Raw genomic sequence first — 19,599 nt, forward strand, 5'->3', positions numbered from 1 at the left:
AAACACTAATGAGTTCTGAATAACAGTAACATCTCTAGTGACAAAGTAAGGATGAAGGTATGTATGTATATGTGTACATATGTGTGTATTTCACGTGGTCACGTTTCTCTTTGCCCTGCCTGATCCAGCCTGGCCAGGTGAGGAAGAGCGCATGTCAGAATGGTCCGCGCGAGGGTGGCGCGCTGTTCCAGGGAGCACCAGCTTCAGCGTGGCTGGACTGCACACCAGGCCCATGTCACCCTTTCTGTCACCTCTCTGGGGTCCCTCCTGCCACTGGCTGGCCTAAGAGGTGAGCTTCCCAGATGGAGGAGGACCACACCTCAAGCTAGGAGAAATGTACAGTGTCCTACTTCTCTGCCTGATTCTCCAAGGAAAAGTCCCTTACAAATCCCGGGGCCAAGCTCTCACGGAACATTCCCGTGACTGCCTTACACAGAACATGTTCCCTTTCTGTCCTGAGGTATTTTCAAGCATCCACACTTTTTTCCTCTTGCCACTGATGCTCCAGAATTGTGAGATCTCCAAGTCCTGAGTTTGGTGAAATTCTGACCTGTTACGTGTTGACACAGGGACAGAACTTGGAGCCCCTGAGCCCATTTTCATCTGCGCCCCCGGTACCTCAGCTAACTACCTGGGCTCAAGGACTCTTCCAAACAAGATCTGCTTCACAAGGAAATCTCCTGCCTGTCTCTGAGCCCTTTCCTGGCTGTCAGGCCATTGGCAGAGCTTAATCTCCTCTGTTTTGCTTTCAGAAACCTCTCTTCCCATCTAATTTCCCAGGGCTGCTGTTGAGCCTAAAATGTGTGTAATACAAAATGCTTGTTCCTGAGAATCAGTGCTCGAGGCAGCCCGGTGCTTCCCTCTGAGCTGAGTCTCAGCGATCACAGGTATGAGGTCCTGTGATCTCGGGTCCGCACAGCAGAATGTGAGACCTGCATGCGACGGCCATTTTAAAATAAGTCCACAATTTCTTTGCTACAAATTAGGGACCTGATTCTCCCCCTTGAGTGTGGGCTGTACTTAGTGATTCGTTTTTAATGACTAGAATGTGGCACAAATGACAGTGTGACTTCTGAGAGTAGGTTATGAAACATCACAGCTGCCACCTCTCTCTCAGTTCACCTGTTTTGGGGAGAAGCTGACATCCGGGCAGCCCTATGGAGAAGCCCTCGTGGTGAGGGTCTCCTGCCCACGGCCACGTGAGTGAGCCGTCTTGGAAGCAGGTCCCCCAACCCGGTTGCCTTCAGAGGACTGCAGCCCCTGCCGACATGTGACTCAACCTCGTAAGAAACAGCCAGAACCATCAAGCCGAACCACTTCTGAACTCCTAGCCCTCAGGAAGTGTGGGAGATGATAAATGTGTGTTGTTTTGAGCCACTCTTGGGGTGATCTGTTACAGCAATAGACAGTACACTCGCAAGCCCACATCTTAGCCCCCGACCAGGTTCCCTGCAGCTTTGGCCCGGGGACCCTTCAGCCTCGGTCCGTATCCAGCCACCAGCACCCACCGGGCCACACCACTAAGGAAGGAACCGAGCGCTCCCTCCCCTTTCTTCCTGCCAGTTCCAGAGTCCGATCCTTCCCACGGGGGCGAGCCCCACTCCTCCGCACCGGTGCCCCCCAGGGACGGCGTGTCTGCAGGACGCCCTGGTTTACGGCACCCCCCCCCCATCCAGGACAACTGCCTCCCGCCAGTGAGCGGGGAACATGGGAGGACGGAGAGAAGTGAGAGGCTCTGTGAACCTCAGGGAAAAAGGTCCCATGGTGTGATTAACAGTGGCAATCAATCAGACTCCTGCCGGGAAAGGCTCTCTGGTCCCCGGAGGGATGTTGAGCCTAATCAAACTGCCTCCCGCTGGAGGGAAGCATCTGGGCTTATGGCTCTTGTCACCTTGACAGTATAGCCAGTGGGGACTGGCTCTTGGTTGCAGTCACCCTCTCCTGAGCGTTGAAGCCCCATGGTGGGCCTTTCTCATGTGGCCGAGACGCTCTGCACACTCCCCCAGTTACTGCGTTCCTCACACCCATCCTGCAGGAAGTGGGGTGCGGCTGCTCCCCACTGAGTGTGCGTCCTCACACCGGACCACAGGCCCTGTGTCGTGGGCCCAGCAGTGGCCCCCAAAGATACCAACCAGGTCCTGTGAGCGTTACGTCGTGTGATCAGGGTCGCGCAGGTGTGATTAAGGATCTTGAGATGCAGGTCATCCGAGTGCCCTCACAAGTGTGCTTGTCAGAGAGGCAGAAGCAGGTGATTCACGGAAGAGAAGGAGAAGTGAGGACGGAGGCAGAGGTTGAGTGATGCGGCCACAAGATGCAGAAGGGGCAAAGGATGGACTCTACCCCAGAGAGCAGGATTCTGTCAACACACTGACTTAGGCCCAGCGAAACCAATTCTGGACTTTGGCCTCCAGAAGCATGAGCGAAACGAGTTCGGTTGTTTTAAGCCACAAGGTTCATAGTAGTTTGTTAGAGCAGCCATGGGAAACTAACACACCCACCCTGCAAACTTGATGTGTCTGTCCTTCTGGCCATTCCAAGCCTCTGTCTTTCAACAGTGCGGTGCCACGGAGCGCGGGCCGGGAGCAAGGGCTCGCACCGTGAAGGCCCTTGCAAGGTGGCCGAGACACTGGGCGAAGGGGAGCCTTTAAGCAGGGCAGTGACTCAATTTGGTTCCCGTTGGAAACGTCACTGGCTCTCAGATGGGCGAGAAGCAGGGCAGGAGTGGAACCACCAGGAGGCTGCGGCTGTCCAGGTGGGAAGGGTTAGTGGCGCGGAGCAGGGAGGTGACGTGACTGAGAGAGATGGGCAGGTTTGGGGACTACTTGGGAGATTGGAAGCGCCTCACTTGGGGCAGATGGAGGGATGTGCCTGCTTTATGATAGGCACTGTCTCCAGACGGAGGAAGCCACGAGGGAGAGAGGGAGACCCCTACTAATAAGGGGTCCCCGGGGGTGAGCAGGGAACCGATGGCTGACGCTCTCGAACTGCGTGCAACGCTAGCATCTGTTCACCCCCTCCCACCTTACACACACACACACCCCCTTCACTGTGGATTGTCCTGGGAAAAGAGCAGCGGGAGGGGAAGTACCCTGTCCCCTCCCCCTGGGGAGGGCGGGGTGTAAGGTCCACACTCGGCATCGTAGCTCAGGAAGAAAAGGCATGCTGGATCTCTTCTCGGTACATCCACTGAACTGGGAAGCTTAAGGTGAAGATTCCAAGGGCTTCAAGGCTGAAAAAGGACACTTCCTCTCTGTTTATTTTCAATGTCTTAACTTGAAACCAGCTGTGTTTCTCTGGGGAACAAAACCCAGAGTGCCTTTTGAATCCTGTCAAGTGACGCCAAGAAGAGGCCATGTCATGAGAGCCTGAGTGCGCTCGGGTCCAAGCTGAGTGCTAGCCCTTCTCTGCCCTGCCCTCCTACTCGGCGGGGCTGAGGGATCCCCGGGAAGGGCACGGGGCACGGGGACGGTGAGACGAGCCCTCTCCCCACTCCATCTCCCGTGTGCTCAGAGGGTGCGTCCTTGCTCTCCAACCAGCCCCAACTGGTTCCTGGGGCAGTAGGAGCATGTGGCTCTGGTGTGAGACCAGGGTTCAGATCGCAGCTCTACCACTTAGTGCTTTGGAAACTCTCAGTATCTTCTTTAAAATGCAGAGGAAAGGCGATGTACGTAAAAGTGTGGCAAGTCGTGGACCCACAGAAAGTGGGGCTCAGTGTCCTGAGAAGGCAAACAGTGTCCTGTGTGTCCTGAGAAGGCAAACGGCCTCCCCACGGGGGTCCCTCTGCCCGCCGTGGAGAGAGAGGCCTGAACACATGACCAGAGTTCAGAAGCCTGGGGATGCTGAGCCGTGAGCTAGGACACCTGGCTTCTGTTTCCGGCTCGCCCTCCAGCGGCACCACAGCCTTGTGCTCGCCCATTGCCCCGAGCCTACGTTTTCTCGTGTTAAGTGTGCATAACTGTCCCAGCACCCACCCCTGCGGGGCCACAAGCATTATGGGATAATAATGTATACAATAGAATCTTCCAGAGGGAACAGTGCTGTCTGTACTCGAGGACGAAACACACTCACCTTGAATCCGGGGTGGCTAACGCGGCGGAAGTGGGAAACATGGGGAAGGGTAGGTGATCCGAAGTTAGGACCAACGTGTGTGCCTGGGAAGGAGGCGGAAAGTCAATCAATCTCTGTGTGTGTTGCCTCCTGCCACCCAATGCTACAGTCTGCTTGAGTATTTTCACTGCCATCTGTCAGCAGCTCTAAAGTATATAGCCTTATTCTCTCCTGTTCCCTGTGTTTACATCTGGTTAGCAAGATTCAGCCGGGGACATACATGTCACGGGGAGGCGGCTGCCAGGAGGGCATGATGGTCCTAAAAAACAGCATTTTGTACTTAGCCTCTGCTTCTCATTTTAAAATTTAAAATGTAAATGCTATTTACATTTTAAAAACATGTAAGAAGCACTTCCCACCCACCCACAACTTGCCATAATCTTATCTTATTCAGACCTCACTTTAAGCCTATGAGAGGAAGCACTGGGCACATTTTCGAGATGAAGCTCACAGAGTGGATTTGGACATTTGGTAGCAACAGACAGAAACCACAACTCAGACTTAAGAGTTAAAAGGGAGTTTATTGGCTCATGTACGGAAAAGTCCAGAGGTAGGGCTGGTTCCAGGCAAAGCTATATTAGGACTCAGATGATCTCCACAAGATGAGAGGCCTGCTCTCCTCTGTGGGTTTCACTCTCAGATTTTCTTACACTGGATCCCCCACTCCCATCCCTCGAAAAGTAGCCTCTCTTTCTCAATGGTCCCAGGAGAGAGCTTGGATCATGTGCCCAGCCCTTAGTACCCAGGAGTTTGGAAGGCTCTGATGATTGGTCAGGTGTGGGTCATGTGCCTAGCCCTGCAGCTGGGGTTGGGTCAGGTCCTGGAAATCCAAGGACTGAGAAAGGGGAATGTTACGGTCTTGCAAGAGGCTCGTCAGAGTACTGCTGGAGGAGAGTGCTGAAACAGTGACCATCCCCTAGAGGCCAAGGTTAGGTGGCCTATCCCAGTATCACACAGGGGCACAGCTGAGCCTTGAACCTCCAGCTGGCTGATTTCAAAGGCCTTGCCATTTTTGCTACTCAGGGCGTCGACCCTCAGCTCCAGCTACACGTTAGAGTCAGCCCAGGAGATGAGGTGAAACAAATACCGAGACCTGGCCAGAGAACTGAGATGCCTTGGGGGCAGGGTGTGAGCATCAGTGTTTCTCAAAAGCTCCCCGGGTGATTCTACTGTGCAGCCGAAGTCCAGAGCCAGAGCCGGTGGGTGAGGACCGCCCTTCTCCTCCCCACCACACGCTGCAGGGCACTGCTCAGGGTGGCTGCTGTCAGCAAAGGAGGGCTCAGAGCCCAGACAATCTAGGCGACTCTGGGGGATGATGAGCAGGTGCCTGGGAGACCTGGGAGGTGACCTTGTCAAACTGAGTCACCGATCCGGCCTTGCAGCCGAGGCAGGCTGCCTCTGGGTGGAAGGCAGGGCTTCCCATTCGAAGCTGGGCAGGCATGCTGCCTCCCTTCTCTCACCTTGGGCATCCCCGGCTGCAACATGTAAATTACTTTAGCAGTTGCCTAGCTGGCAACACGCGCTTCAGGAGAGCGAGAAATATCGTGGCCCAGGGCGCACGGTGCTCTTCCCTCCCACCTGCTGTGGCAGCCTGGCCAGCTTTGCTATGAAAACACCTGGCAGCCAGGCATCTCCTGGGGCTCCAGGCCACCAGAACTCCCTGTCCTTCTTCTAAGACAAGGGGAAACATTCAAAACAGAGCCACCAAGGGCCCTGCTTCTTTCTCCCCGAGGTTAGACACAGACAACAGAAAGAAGCCGCAGCTCCCCGGCCGCCTCTACCACCGACCCGGTGGGTTCGTCCATCTCTTCCTCACCCATCCTTCCTCCTCACCTGTTTGTCTGTAACTACTTAGAACCACTGCTATGTCAGGAAGGGAACCAACCTCGCTGCTTCACGTGCCAGGCACTGTCTCTACAGTGAAGGAAACTGAGGCTCCCAGAGGCTCCATGACTTGCACAAGGTGACGTGGGAGCAAGTTCCTGGCACTGAGTCCCGAATCCTCAACCCTCCTGAAGCACAGTCCTTGTTCTTTGTCCAGAGTGACACCTGCAGTTCCTGAACATTCCATGCATCTGCTCCTTTCCCCCACTCCGTGCCCATTACTGAGAACTACATCTTGCTTCATTCCCTGTACATGATCACCATTAGGGGCCCGCCTGTCTCTGTGACACGATCCAGAAACCAAGAGCCTGCAACGAGTGGCCCTCTCAGAGCCTCTGCCCAAGTCCCACGTCACCTCTCCGACAGACCGCTTTACCACTTCACTCTGGTTTTCAGCAAGATCTTTTATTTACCCCCTGCTCCCCAACCGCGTCACGTGAGCACAGGTAGCCAGGGACCTGTGTGGGCTGCTGGCTTTGTAAACGTAGAGCAGTCAGTACATATAGAAATCATGCACCTCAGTGATTCTTTAATAAGAAACTTAACAAGTAAAAAGACTTCAGGTGTGTTTGACATTTCTGCCCTTTCCTGCATTCTAATCGCTGAAAAATATCTGTGTAGAAACTGTACTCAAATGTAGACACGGTTTCTTTGCACACTTGCTAGTAACTACCTAGTGCGCTTCAGACCGCGTTTACTTCTGACGGTTGTTCCTCCCAGAAGCTGCTGGTTTCCGTTCGGATAGAAACACTGGACCCAGACGGGGGACAAGCAGTATGTTCCGTACCGCTCCAAGGCTTTATAAACCTGACTCCGCCGTAATACATTATTCAAAAAAGGCATCTCTAGTGTGACTGGAGGAGACTCCTTCACACATCGGCTAATGGGGGGCTGTTTCTAGACTTAGTGCCTCAAACTGGCCGCGTCCTTCACAGGAGACCCAGCGCCGCGACCGTGGGTCCTTTGGGTATGTAGGTCCCCCCAGTGTCCTCACGTGCACACACTGGCTTAGGTGGCCCTCACCACACCCTTGTGCACTGACAGAGACACAAGGCCGCCTCTGCCATGATCTCTGAGCCCAGCGTTTGAACACTTATGTACAGACAAATGGGAAATCATAGGAAACAGAACTCCAAAGCAAAACAGACACTTTGGGCAGATCTACGATTCCAGTTTTGCCAGAGAAAGGCTTTTCCAGAACGTCACTGGATGAGTGAGGTCTTATCCCACCTCGGCGCCCATCAGCCAGCCTGGTGGTCTGAATGCTCATCACCTTGGACTCCAAACAGCTCAAATGGGGAATTCTCCAGGCCCGGCTTGGCAGTAGGGCTTCTGTAGGCAGTGAGGTAATCGAATCACATGTTCAGCTGCTGAACCGAGGGAGCCCCAGCTTGGCTCTCGAAGACACCAGCCTCAGCTCTGTCGGAAAGCAACGTCTACAGAAAAGCCTCCATTGCCACCAGCCCGATGCTCTTGCCATCAGGGACCCGACTGGGTTCAGGGTGAGGTGAGCAATGGTGAGTCTGCCCCGCCCTGACTGGGCCACCCTGCCGAGGAAGCCAGCAGGGGACAGCTGGGGATGTGGACCGCGGGCTCCCCCCACCCGGGCGTCTGAGGCCCAGGGTGACCGTGACAGCAGCAGAGGCCACGTCCTCCAGCTCTCTGATCTGCAGTGTTTTGTTTTGTTTTTGTTTTTTTCTTTTAAGATGACAGGAAGATTTACGTTATTACATCCAGACAAGTAACCATTTGGCGACCCTATTTCAGAGCACTGACGAAACCAGGTAGCAGCGTGACACAGACGACAGGGACCCCGAGCCTCTGGTCACAGAGCAAAGTAATGCGCTTTTAGGCAGAAAGGAATCGCAGAAGCAAATGATTGGAAGGGAAAAAAAATCTAAGGAAATACAAGCTGAAAATTTCCCACTTTCAATAACCGAAGGAAAGAGGGACCCAACAGGACCTAAAAACCAAATCCCAAATGAGAGCATTCTGTCGAGGCATGGAATTGGAACAGGGGCAGGGGCAGGGGCCGGGCCGCACCCCTGTCTGCCCAGGCGGACCGCGGCCACTCTCGGCGACTGCAGCACGACCAATGCTCTCATCGTCCCGGGGCAAAGATGAAATCCAGGGCCTGCCGTTCGGCCGCTGCGACGTTGGGATGCCACAGATCCACCATGAAAACCACCCGTGGGCCGTCCTCCGCCGAACCTGGGGGAGGGCGGCGAGAGAGGAGAGGTTCAAACCGCCCGGAGCCAGGACCCGGGCAGAGCCACACCCACGCGGTCAGCTTTCGGGCAGGGACCCCTGCTGACCCCGGCACAGATCGCAAGCTCTCCTTCTCTCTGATCAACAACATTATCAGAAGACCCCAGAAGGTTGTGAGCAGAGTGCACGCAAGGGAACGGGCAGAGGGAGGGAAGGGCGAAAACGTGGTAGGTGGAACGCGGAGGATTTTTAGGGCAGGGAGGTTACTCCGTGCGATCCTGTCATGGTGGACGCGTGACATCACACGTTTGTCCAGACCCACAGAGTGTACAACAGCAAGAGTGAACCTTCATGTAAACTACGGACCTGAGTTACTGATGTGTCGAAATTGGCGCGGCCATTGTAACCAGCGTGCCCCACTATTACAAGGTGCTAAGAGACGGGAAATTTATGGGGCTCACGGCAGGGAGCACACTCTGTACTTCCTGCTCAGTTTTTCTGGGAACCAAAAACTGCTCTAAAAAGAAAGTTTAAAGATACATGTAAATATATATATTTATATTTTTAAAGGCGGCCACGGGGCACACAGACACTCACCTTCATGGAACGCGGCGTGCAGGAAAGAATCATCGAAGAGGAGGCAGCGGCCTTCTGCCCAGCACTGGGGCTCCCCGCCCACCACCAGCTCACAGCCACTCGGAGTTTTCAGACCTGGGGGCAAAGCAGAGAAAAGAAAATGAAGGCAGGCAAGGCCAGGGACGCCGGAAGTCGGGAGTGGCAGGCTTTGGAGGGAGCTCTCGACCTCCAAAGCCCCGACCCTGCGCCTCACCCCTCGGGAGCCCCGCTTGGTGGGTGGGTGGAGGCAGTCCGTTAGGACAGGTGCAGGCCGTGCACCTGCACCCTCACTGTGCTCCCTGGAGAAACTCATTCCTCTGGTGGCTTAATCTGTTCTGGGCCAGGGACTACTCTGATTAAAGCACAGACCAAGGTTTGCGCTCCATGTGTGAGACTCCTGAAGCCCAGTCGTGGGGCCCCGGAAACCGAGGGAGGCCAGGTTCAGAACCCTGCCTGCCCAATAGGCAAAGGCTGCTTCCGTCGAGATTAAAGACTCGGAGACTCACACAGTGCCCTCCTCTTTAGGGTCCAACGTTTAAACCCACTGTGAGGCCTGAGGATGGCATGTTCACAGTCCAAGTTTCCCCAGCCTCATTCTGGGAAAATGGTGACACCCCTAAAGAAACACCTGAGCTTTCAGAGGAAATGGACTGCCACCCTCGTAGGGAGCCATATGTTCAAAATGCAGGTGGGGGACCCGAGCTCGGGTATATAACCCCGGAAAGGGGGGTCTTCTTCAAACGCTGCCGTGCATGCACTTTCACACCCCCATTTCTAACTCAAGGGTCTGAAGGAACGCTTGGCCCCTGGCACTACCTGGTCATCTGTGAATGAAGGCACCGGCACAGCCACCTAACTGACTCAGAGGAGGCTGGGTAGGCCCTGAGCCGGGAGGAAGTGGGCCCTGCAAGAGGGCCTGGGATCATGGCGTTCTGTCTGTCTTCAGTGACCCACCCTGACAATCACGACCCTGGGCCAGTCAGCATCCCCGCTCTGATTTAATGTCCCTATGACACACATGAAACACCGTACTCTCTAACAGCCTGAGGATTTAACACACCCTCTGAACCAGAAGTGGATGGCGCCAGGAGGCACATATGGAGTAAGAATTCAAACAAAGAGGCCACGTGGAGTAATGGGCAGGAGAGAGGACTTCAGGTCAGATGACCACCCTTACGTGCTGGGTGACTCTGAGCAAGTCACTCAACCTCTCTGAGCTATAGCCTCCTCATCTGTAAAGAGAGGCCATGAGCACACCTGCCTTCCAGGCTGTGTGACCGCTGTCCTTGCTACCAATCACTGAAGACTTACTGTGAGCAGGTTTGTGTTAAGTAAACACTTTACGGACATCACTTCACACACTTTCCAGATGGAGCAACTGAGCTTCAGAGAAGTTAAGTGACCTGCTAGAAGTCGCTGTTTAGTCCTGGCTCCGTGGAACAGGCTCTTACAACACTGGACAGTAGGATATAAATGCTAGTTGTTACATCGGTAGCAGTGAGGCTAAGTGGTTGTCCACTTGCCTGTAGTTAATATGTTTCAACTACCAATAGTACATTTCACTGAACCAGCTGACACTGTCCGTTCTGCCTCTGGAACCAGGATCTCCCACTACTGTTAACAACTGCTGGGGGAGGTTAGGGCTGTAAAGGAGCTCCGCCTGCCGCTCACTGGCCTGGATGGAGAGAGCCCCACACACCACATCTTTCCATGCGTGCCCTCACCACTTGGTTCAGTGGAGAAGGCCTTTAGGGATAGGTGGTTCTCTGCAGGGAGAGAACACCCCAGGATTCCAAAAAGAAGCTCCCCTTTTTCTGGGCCACGAAATGATTCATCACCACCCCAATGGTACAACAGAAAAACGGCCTGGCTTGCCGGCTTCCCAGCCCCTGCTCACTCGCCTCCGCCTCCCCTCACTGCGCCCCAGCCTTCCAGCGGCCCACCATCCCCGCCTACTGCCATAAACCAGCCTGGCTGGCAGATATGATCAACACTCGCCCAAAGAGAGCATTCGGGCAGCTCCTGGGGACAGACAGGCCCCACGCATGGCCTCGGCCAGTCCCATATCCCCAGGCCCCCTCTGGCTTAGGGCTCACTGCTTTGTCCCCAATGCCCATGGACAGAGGCGCAAGACGGGTGGAGAAAGGGCTCTGTCCACCACTTCAGGAGGCTGGCAGCTGGCACTCAGGGTGGGCAAGGCAGACAGGAGCTGACCAGCTTGTGTCACCCAGCCAGACGGCCGAGAAATCCAACAATACACTCATGAAAGGAAAATGAGAGCCTAACGGGCTTTTGTAGCGAGAATCTGGATACGCTCACACACTTTCATCTACCCTTTCCTGAGGGTCTGCCACTGGACCGGTATCTGCCTCCTGGCTAACACCTGCCTCATTAGTTTCAGAGGTTGTTCCCTGGAGGTTCGTGACAGTGGGTGGGGACCTCGCAGCCCCGTACAGGATGCTGGGTGACGGCTGGGCCGCATGGATGGGGTGCTGAGCGATGCCACCTCTAGCGGAAGCTCGGAGCAGGCTCGGCAAACGTGTGCCATCCGGAGGCGCTGACGGCTGAAGAGCAGCGGCTGGGACGACGCCCCCAGCCCCCACTCAAGACGGAAGGCAGAAAGGGAGGCTGCGGGGCACTTCAAGGACACAGTTCTGGAACGCAGGTGCCTCCCCACGTCTGCCAGGTAACTGGCGGAGGTGTGGCTGCTGGCACGTACCAGGCCCTTCCTGCCTCTGACCTCATTCTCCGGACACCCCCTATGTCAACACACGAGGTCACGTGAGTCTCACACCCCTCTCTTTCCTTCCTGGGTGGAAGGACAGAGGAGAGGAGGAAACGGAGCAAACCCAACCCTGGCGCTCACCCTTGCCATGGGGACAGCCCACGCCTAGTGGGACGCCTTCCAACACCGCCTGCTGTCCAGGGTGACACAGATGACCCAGTTTTTCTGGTGGCAAGTGACTCTCTGGGCCGGGAAGGGAATGACGGGTCATAAAGAGGCCCATGTGGGCACATGTTTTACACACACACACACACACACACACACACGTACACTGCACACATATACAACAGGCATGAACACCCAGGAGGCAGGTCCACCAGCCCTTCCTACTCAACACACCTGCCCGGAATTCTACCACACCCAGCTCAAGTGCCCTTCCCTACATGTCCTTCTGAAGCTTTTAGAAAACTTACAAGGGAAACCTTTAAAAAGAACAGCATTGCTCCCCGAGGCCCACAGCCTGGCAGGGAGGCCCCCTGCGGTTTGCTCCCACTGAGCTGGTCAAGCTCAGCCCCACCAGCGGGCTCCCCAGCTAGCCCAGATACGGCGCCCCAGCCCCAGGGGAAGCCTCCCGCTTTGCTCCACCCCGGCGGTCCCAGAGGTCCTGCAGGGTCAGACCCCCTTCCCGGAGCAGCCCACAGGCAGCCCCCGCGTCCCCTGGGCTCAGAGTGCGCCCTGGTGCCTCACACAGAGATTTTATTACAGTAATCATCACTAAGACGATCGTCTCATTTCTTAGATCAACCAGAGCCCCCTTTAACTGACTGACCTCTACCTGCCAAGCACTTCACACACAGGACATACTTCTCATCTTCCAAACAGCCCTCCAGGTAGGTGTTACGCCCATTTCAGAGAGGAGAAATTGGAGGCTCAGTTTCAGAGCCTGCCCAGGGTCACCCGGCAAACGGGGCTAAGCCGGGATCTGAGTCCAGGTATGTTTGCTTCCAGAGTCTGTGCATTTTCCACTGTTTCCCAGGGGCAGGGACTATGTCTTATGGGTCATTTTTCACACTGCCCGACACAGTGTTTGATCATAAAAGCTACTAGCTACGATTTATCGAATGCCGTCGCATGCCAGGAGCCGTGTCAAGTAGCCATGGCAGATATGACTTCATTGAAAGCTCTCAACATTCCTGTGAGTAAGTACTATCTCCTCATTTTACAGATGTGGAAACTGAGGCCCAGAGAGACGTGGTTATTTCCCAAAGTCTCACAGCCAGCCACGAAGCCAGGCCACTCCCTCCAGAGCCCCTACCCTGTCCTGCTTTTACTCTTGAAATGCTCAAAACGATGTCAATTGCTCGAATCTAGTTCCTTCTGTTTTTTTAAAGCAGTGAAGCCCTCTGTCCAGTCCCCACAGAGAGAGCGGGAGAAGCAGAGGGCTCTGGGCAAAGAGGGGCTGGAGGGCCCGGGGCATCGGGCTCAGGTCCCCCAGGCAGCCCCGAGGCTGCCCTGTGGACCATGGTTATGAACCCCCTTCTCCAGGCTATACTGGGGCTCCTCCGTGCGCCTCTCGTCCCTCCAACACAAAGCTGGGGCGGACTTCCAAAGTGGGACCTTGCTCAGGCTCTTGGCAGCTCCTCTAGTCTGGGATGCTAACCAGTGGTGCCACTGCCCTGGTAACCAATATGTTATCATGACTCACTAGGAAGGAGGCATTCTGGAGAACTAACATCCCTCTTCACCGAGTAGTTTTTGAGCCTGCTTTTATCAAGTACTATCAGGCTCTGCTTGAACAAATGCCTCACGACGCGCGTTATCACGCCAGAGCCTCGACATAACTCTGTAAAAGATGATCTTTTTATAATACCTCCACTTCCCAAATGAGGAAGCTGAGGCCCAGAGAGGTGGACTGACTTGCCCAAAGTAACACAGCCAGCTCATGGTGGGGTGAGGACGCAAACACAGGCAATCTGACTCCAGACCCTGTTCTCAAAACCACTGCTACACACACTACGCATATTACCAACCTCCCTAGAAGCCGAATAAAATCAACTTCACACAAAGCGTCACTTCGTCCTTGGAGATTCGGAAGGCACTTGGGTATCTTTCAGCCTCCTGAACCACCCCAATAGCCTTTGGCTCTAGAACTACTCTGTCCAATGCAGTAGCCAAGTGTCATATTTTAAAATTTGGATTCAAGTAAAAATTGAGCTCCTTAGTTGCACTGGCCACATTTCAGGCACTCAAGTTACATGCAGCTGGTGGTTCCTGCACTGGACAGCGTAGATGGAGACCATTCCCATCTCGGCAGACAGTTCCTTTGGACGGAGTTTCTGTCACAAATTAGGTTTATACTGACCGCACGTTTCTTTTTTGACTCAGTTCTCTGCTGCCAACACTGCTCACACGTGACCCATCCATTTTTGATCAGGGTACAGTGAGGCATGTGAAAAAGCCCAATCCTGGCCACTGACTACAGCTCGTGGTGTCTGGACTCCCGGCCGGCAGACGGGCTGGGATGTATTTACTAGAACAGCGCATGCCGGGAGGCCCTGTCCCCGCCACGTACCTAAATGGCAGCGGAGGCGGATGTTCGTGGGTCCGTAGTGCTCCGTTATCACGGTGCCGGGGCTCAGCACGGAGATGCATGCGTTCCCAAAAACATTGTTCCCAATACAGGTCCGAAGGCTTCCAAGCAAGCGGTACGTCCGTGGGCACTTCCTGCAGTTCCGGGGGACGCAGACCCCCTGATTGACCAAGTAAAAGGTGACCCACTCCCCACTGGGGGTGCTGTTCATTTTCCAGCCCTGTGGGAGGCTGCAGTTCGAAAAAGCTTTGTACAGGGCCTCAAACTCGCACAGGATGGTCTGGAAGTTGCGCTCCAGCAGCTCCACATCATGCTTCTGCGCGTCCCGGGCGAAGTAGGGCGAGGTGGGGAGGTCGGGCAGGAAGAAGACCTCGGGCTTCTGGATGGAGGGCCGGCTGCTGAGGTAGCGGCCCTGCTCGCGGATGCCCTTGTGGATGCGGCCCATGCCGGACCAGGAGTAGCGCTTGGCGTACTCCTGCAGGTTGTGGTAGAGCTTCTGGTTGAGACCCTCACTGTGGCTGCAGCGCACGCACTCGGGGGACTGGCAGTACACGAACCCGTTCTGCAGCCCCGTGGCGTCGGGGCCCTGCATCAGGGCGTTGACTGAGACGTAGGGCCGGGGCTGCTCCCTGCCCACGTGGTAACAGTACCACACGAACAGGACCAGCAGGCAGGCCACGGTGACCGCGGCCGTGGTGTCGCAGTCCCGCACGGACTGCATGCCAGTGGCAATGCAGTCCCTCAGGCCGTCCAGCGACCAGCTCCAGGCCACCAGCCACTCGAGTGACATTTTGGGGGAGCTGTTGGGGATCCAAAGCGAGGTCAGCTGGTCAGTCCTCAGGAGTCCCGAGGGCATGCATACCATGCAGGTCAGCGTAGGGGGTGAGGGGCGGCTGGGGCAGGCGGAGGCATGGCTGCCACGGTTCCTCGGGTCCTGCCAAGGGTGGCATGGACAGACATCTGTGCCCAGCCCCCCGCTCCTGGCAAAAGTCACTGCGGGTGGGGGCAAAGGAGCAGCTTTAGGTCACGTCGGCAAGTGGGGCTGGTCACCGTGAAATGACTTTTTTAGGCAGTCCAAACCTGAGATGAAAAAAATAATAATAAACCGGCATAAATTTTTACTCCTGGAAAAGTCCTCAAGTGAAACGCAAAGCCCCAGCTCGTTTTGTCAGGTCTCTGTTGGAAGGGGACACGCTTCTCAATCCTGTACTTTCTCCTTCCATTTTATCACCACCCCCTTTCCCAAAAGGCCAGTAGTGTTTAATCTGCATCAAGTACTGTTTGATCATTACAGTAGTCCCATCTGTTTTGTGTCATCCTTAGGAGGTGCTGTGATCCCCATTTTATGGATGAGGAAACTGAGGCTCAGAGAGGTCCTATAACTCACCCCAGTTCATGCAGCCGGGGCAGGGACACAGAGCCCATCTCACTTCAAAGCCATATCTATCCATTTTGCTATGTTCTTGCATAGTAGGTATGTAATAAATGTTTATTCTCCTTAAATCTCTGTACCTTTTATTAAAGAGAAATCTGGATTCAAAAGCATCTTACAAATGGTAAAGGAATTTGGAACTGCATATTCTCCATTTTACTTGCTCTTTTCACAGCACTTCATCATTCTTATTTAATCTCTCTTGCCCTTCTGACATAGGTTGGGCTTAAATCAAGCTGGAAAAGGAAGTGGGCTCCCCGGGGTCACATTTGTGGCGGACACCAGGCATTTTCTGTCTACTCGCTTGGGAGGCTATCTACTGGCCTCACCCATGAGATTATGAAAGTGAAATGATGGATAGAATGAAAATAGAAGCCCTTTCCGGTCTGTCTCCAAAACACACAGAAGTGCTGTGCTTTGCCATGTATCCTGCCGATGGTTTGGGCCGGTGTCCAGCATGTTGATTATCCTAACAACCTAAAAGATGATCGAAGCCCAGCTGTCTCATTGCCTGTGTCTATAGAACCCCGGCTGTGTTTCCCAGGTGAAACTCTCTGTCCATCCTGCTCTAATTGGATGAAAACAGCCAGGTCTATGTTCAACTACATGTGTAATACATTCCCTCACCTCGAGGAGCAGAATAATTCAGAAATTTCACTTGGTACCATGCTCTCCCTTGTCTCACAGGAATGTGAGAAGGCAACTAACAAAAACAGGAAAGCTGTACCCTCCCCCTTCTCCGGGCACTAAATTTGGCCCCAACATTCTTGCAACGTAGCAGAGACATTAAGAACCCAAACTGGGCAGGTCACTCCCCTCTCTAAGTCTCAGTTTGCTCATCTGTTAAGATGGGGTAATGCTCCTCTCACTGGATCAAGGGGAATGATGGGTTGAAAGCACTGATGATCACATCATGGTGACAGTTCAGAATGTGCTAGTGACCGCTGTGGCATGTGGATTCCCATCTCTAGTAGCCAGCAAACCACAGGTGGGCCATCAGGGAAAGGCATCTCAGGTCTAGAGAATTCCAACAGCCAAAGGTAAACTCTTGTTGCCACACATCTCAAGGAATCTTTTTGGGGGGGCGGGTCCCCAGACGTGCAAAGCTATTAAAATTAAAGGGAAACCTTAGATTGTCCTTAACTCCCTACTTATATCTTCCCAGCTTAGGTTGGATAAAGAATTGCTTGGCTGTCATATTCAGTCAGAAACGCATATGCTGAATATTCACGGACGTTTTTATGTTTCTAGGAAAAATACAAGAGTCGGGAGGTTAGAAGCTAAATTTTTTCCTCATACGTTCTCCATGTCTTCACAGGTTTGGGAGAAGAGGGAAAGGCTGGGCCCCCTGGATGGAAACGGGCCCCCTCCCCCACTCACCCCGGGGCCCCGGTTCTTGACTAGTCCTCCCATAACTGGCAGCTGTTTCCTCTTGAGGAAAAGGGAAGGAAAATCATGACAAAAGGTATTTTGTTTGCAAGCCATCTGCCAAACAGAACCCCAGGATTCTGGAAGCTCAGTGTGAAACTAACATCTGTATGATAACAAGCACTTTTACTAAAAGGATTTCCCCCATCACTGAGCTGAAGCCCTAACTGGAACTTTGAAAACCCAGTCTCTCAGGAAGAGAGGTTTCTCTTAAATGTTCTAAGAGTGACATGATGATCATTTAACAAACACCTGTTAAGTTTCAGTTCCCATCAGCCCTGCTTGAAGTTTAAGTCAATCAAAATGAAGACGCGGAGTACCGGGTAGATGACGAGGGAAACTCTCCATTGGACAGTCACACCACTTACCCTCTCCCCAGGGAAGCCTCATTCTGTACAACACCGGCCATGAACGCTCCCTAAGCTGAGCTATAAACAAAACGCAGAAGATCCTCAGGCCCTGGACCCCAGCTTCAGACCCTGCTCACAAGATCACAAACAGCACTGAGAGCTCAAGTAAGGACTTCTCACATCTGCCACTTACTTTTACCCAAACTACGCTGGCAGGACCCTGAGCCCGGAGGTGGATTAACAAGCTCACAGCTGAAACGTGACACTAAATTAAACCTTTACCTTTACAGGGTGATTGCCAGTTTATCAAGTACTGGTTCAAACATCTGCCCCTCATAGACCCCAGCCCTGCAGCTGCGAGGGCATGAATTCCACCCCCCCACTCCCCCCGCCCCCCCCCCGCTCTTGTCTCTGTGACCACAGTAACTTCCAGCTTCCTTTACACATCTGTTTCCATTTCTTGTCCTCATCAGGGATGGGGACACCTCATTGCAGTTCTGCACTTTAATAATACGCAACTCCAGATCTTCAAAGTCAGCCAGCTCTGGGGAATAGGGTCCGAATTCATGGCCACTTTTTGGTGAGCAAGTCCAATCAAATATAACTTCTGATACAATGAACACCTAGGGAGAGAGACACTCGGCTCAAACCTGTCTAATCCAGTTCACATTGCCAGTCGAGAGGCTGCCCAGTGCCAGAGAGCTTCTGCTCACTCTCAGGGTACCCTAGAAGCCCCCCAAGGAGCAGGGCAAGGAGTGTGATGCATGCACCCAGGAGCTTGAGAGCTGCCCTGGGGCCAGCCCTCTGCTGCGGGGAACCGGAGACCTCTCCTCCTCACTTTCTTGTCCAGCTTTTTCAGTATCCACCCACTCAGGAGAGTGGGGGAAAAGGGGAGTGCACAGAATAGGTTAATACAGATGGTGACCACCAGGAGGTCGGGGCGGGAGTGGGGGTGGGGTGGGGGGAATGGGACGATGGAAAGGTACTGACAGGAAAAGTGGGCGATTAGGGAAGGAGGCTCATGGAACAGGGGAGGAGGGTCACCACGGGAAATAAGGGAAATGGGTGATGCACAGGGATGGGGGGGAGGGGAAGAGCAACAAGAGAAGGGACCAAGGAGGATGGTGACCGAGAAGGTGATGGTGATGGGGCATGTTAACACGGTGAACAGAGTCTCGAGGAAGCAAGGGGACAAGGAGGGTGATGCCCGGCCCGGGCCGCGTACACTGCCAAGGCGGCGGCGCTCAGCACGTAGCGAGCGCTGGGCGGCGGGGGCCCCTCGTACGGGCCGAGATGCGGGGCGCTGAGCACCCTCCGCGGCCGCGCCGCCGGGCGTGGGGACCGCGGGCCTGCAGCCGCCCGGCCCCCGCCTCCTCCCCCTCTCTCAGGGTCGGTCCCGTTGCGCCGCCGTCCTGCCCCGCAGCCCCCGGAGAAGCCGCTTACCTGCGCCCGAGCGCGCGGGCGGCGGGGGCGGCCGCTGGGGCCGGGGCGACGCCGCCGCCCGAGGGCGCGGACGCTCGGACGCCCCCTGCCCACGCCACGGAGCCACCGCCCCGCTGCTGCCCGGCCCACGCCGCCGGAGCCCGACCCAGAGCCGAGCCGGTTCCCAGCCGGTGCCAACGCCGCGCTGCGCTCCGCGGGGCCGCGGGGACCACAACTCCCACAATGCCGCGCGCGGCCGGGAGGCTCGAGGAGGGGATGCGGGCGCGGGCGGGGCGGGGCCAGCGCCGGCGGCCTGAGGGGCGGGGCCGAGACCCCCAGCGGCCAGCGGCGCTACTAGCACACGGGGTGACCCGGGGCCGAGATCGCGCCGCCCGCTCGCGTGGCTTTTGCGGGCGCGGCCGTGGGCCCGAGCGGGGAGACGCATTGCCCGCCCAGTCCCAGGGCGCGCGCAGGCGGGCGGGCGTTGGGTAATTCATGAAGTCCGGCGGGCGTTAATTCACCCGCTCCTGGTTCTGCCTCTGTGCCTCTGTCTGCTCTCCCTCCCTTGGTCTCTCTCTTTTCTCTGGTTCTCCCTCCTACATTTCCTCCTTTCCTTCTCTTTCACTTTCCCTCCCTTTTCTTTCCTCCCTCACTTCCTCTTGCCCTGACACCCTATTTATTGATTCATTCATCTACTTGAGGCCTCGCAGGCACTTCGAATGAAACCGCAAATCAAACAGGATCCTTAAGTTTCATGGAAGAAAAACTCATTCGCTTGATACAAATGATTATTGGGCAACCTCTCTGGGGCTGGCCCTGCGCTTTCTGGCGAGCAGTC

The 19,599-nt window shown here is 55.0% G+C and overlaps 1 protein-coding gene across 2 annotated transcripts; it reads right to left on the minus strand.

The window, feature by feature from the left end:
* Window positions 1–3,951: 3,951 nt before the first annotated feature.
* ASPHD2 (aspartate beta-hydroxylase domain containing 2) lies at window positions 3,952–18,805 on the minus strand. Of its 2 annotated transcripts, XM_029225229.1 has the most exons (4): window positions 18,783–18,805; window positions 14,112–15,209; window positions 8,797–8,910; window positions 6,383–8,202 (listed from the first exon to the last, which is right to left on the minus strand). In XM_029225229.1, the coding sequence occupies exons 2-4, from the start codon at window positions 14,992–14,994 to the stop codon at window positions 8,093–8,095; spliced, it is 1,107 nt and encodes a 368-aa protein (XP_029081062.1). In that variant the 5' UTR covers window positions 14,995–15,209; window positions 18,783–18,805; the 3' UTR covers window positions 6,383–8,092. The 2 variants fall into 2 exon arrangements, with proteins under 2 accessions (XP_029081052.1, XP_029081062.1); XM_029225219.1 differs by lacking the exons at window positions 6,383–8,202; window positions 18,783–18,805 and adding an exon at window positions 3,952–4,151 and having other exon boundaries at window positions 14,112–15,107.
* Between the last annotated feature and the right edge of the window lie 794 nt (window positions 18,806–19,599).

This window comes from Monodon monoceros, unplaced genomic scaffold (genome assembly GCF_005190385.1).
Source record: "Monodon monoceros isolate NGI ecotype Baffin Bay Population unplaced genomic scaffold, NGI_Narwhal_1 Super_Scaffold_1, whole genome shotgun sequence".
Lineage (NCBI taxonomy): Eukaryota > Metazoa > Chordata > Mammalia > Artiodactyla > Monodontidae > Monodon > Monodon monoceros.

Bases quoted from the DNA above. Each gene is read 5' to 3' on its own strand.
- ASPHD2 (XM_029225219.1), bottom strand. From the start codon at position 14,994: ATGGTATGCATGCCCTCGGGACTCCTGAGGACTGACCAGCTGACCTCG. The intron at 8,911-14,111 runs GTACGTGGCGGG...CTTTGCCCCCAG, and splicing joins CCGCCTCCGCTGCCATTTAG to GTCTGAAAACTCCGAGTGGC. The intron at 4,152-8,796 runs GTGAGTGTCTGT...CCTCCTTCCCAG, and splicing joins GCACGCCGCGTTCCATGAAG to GCACACACGTTGGTCCTAAC.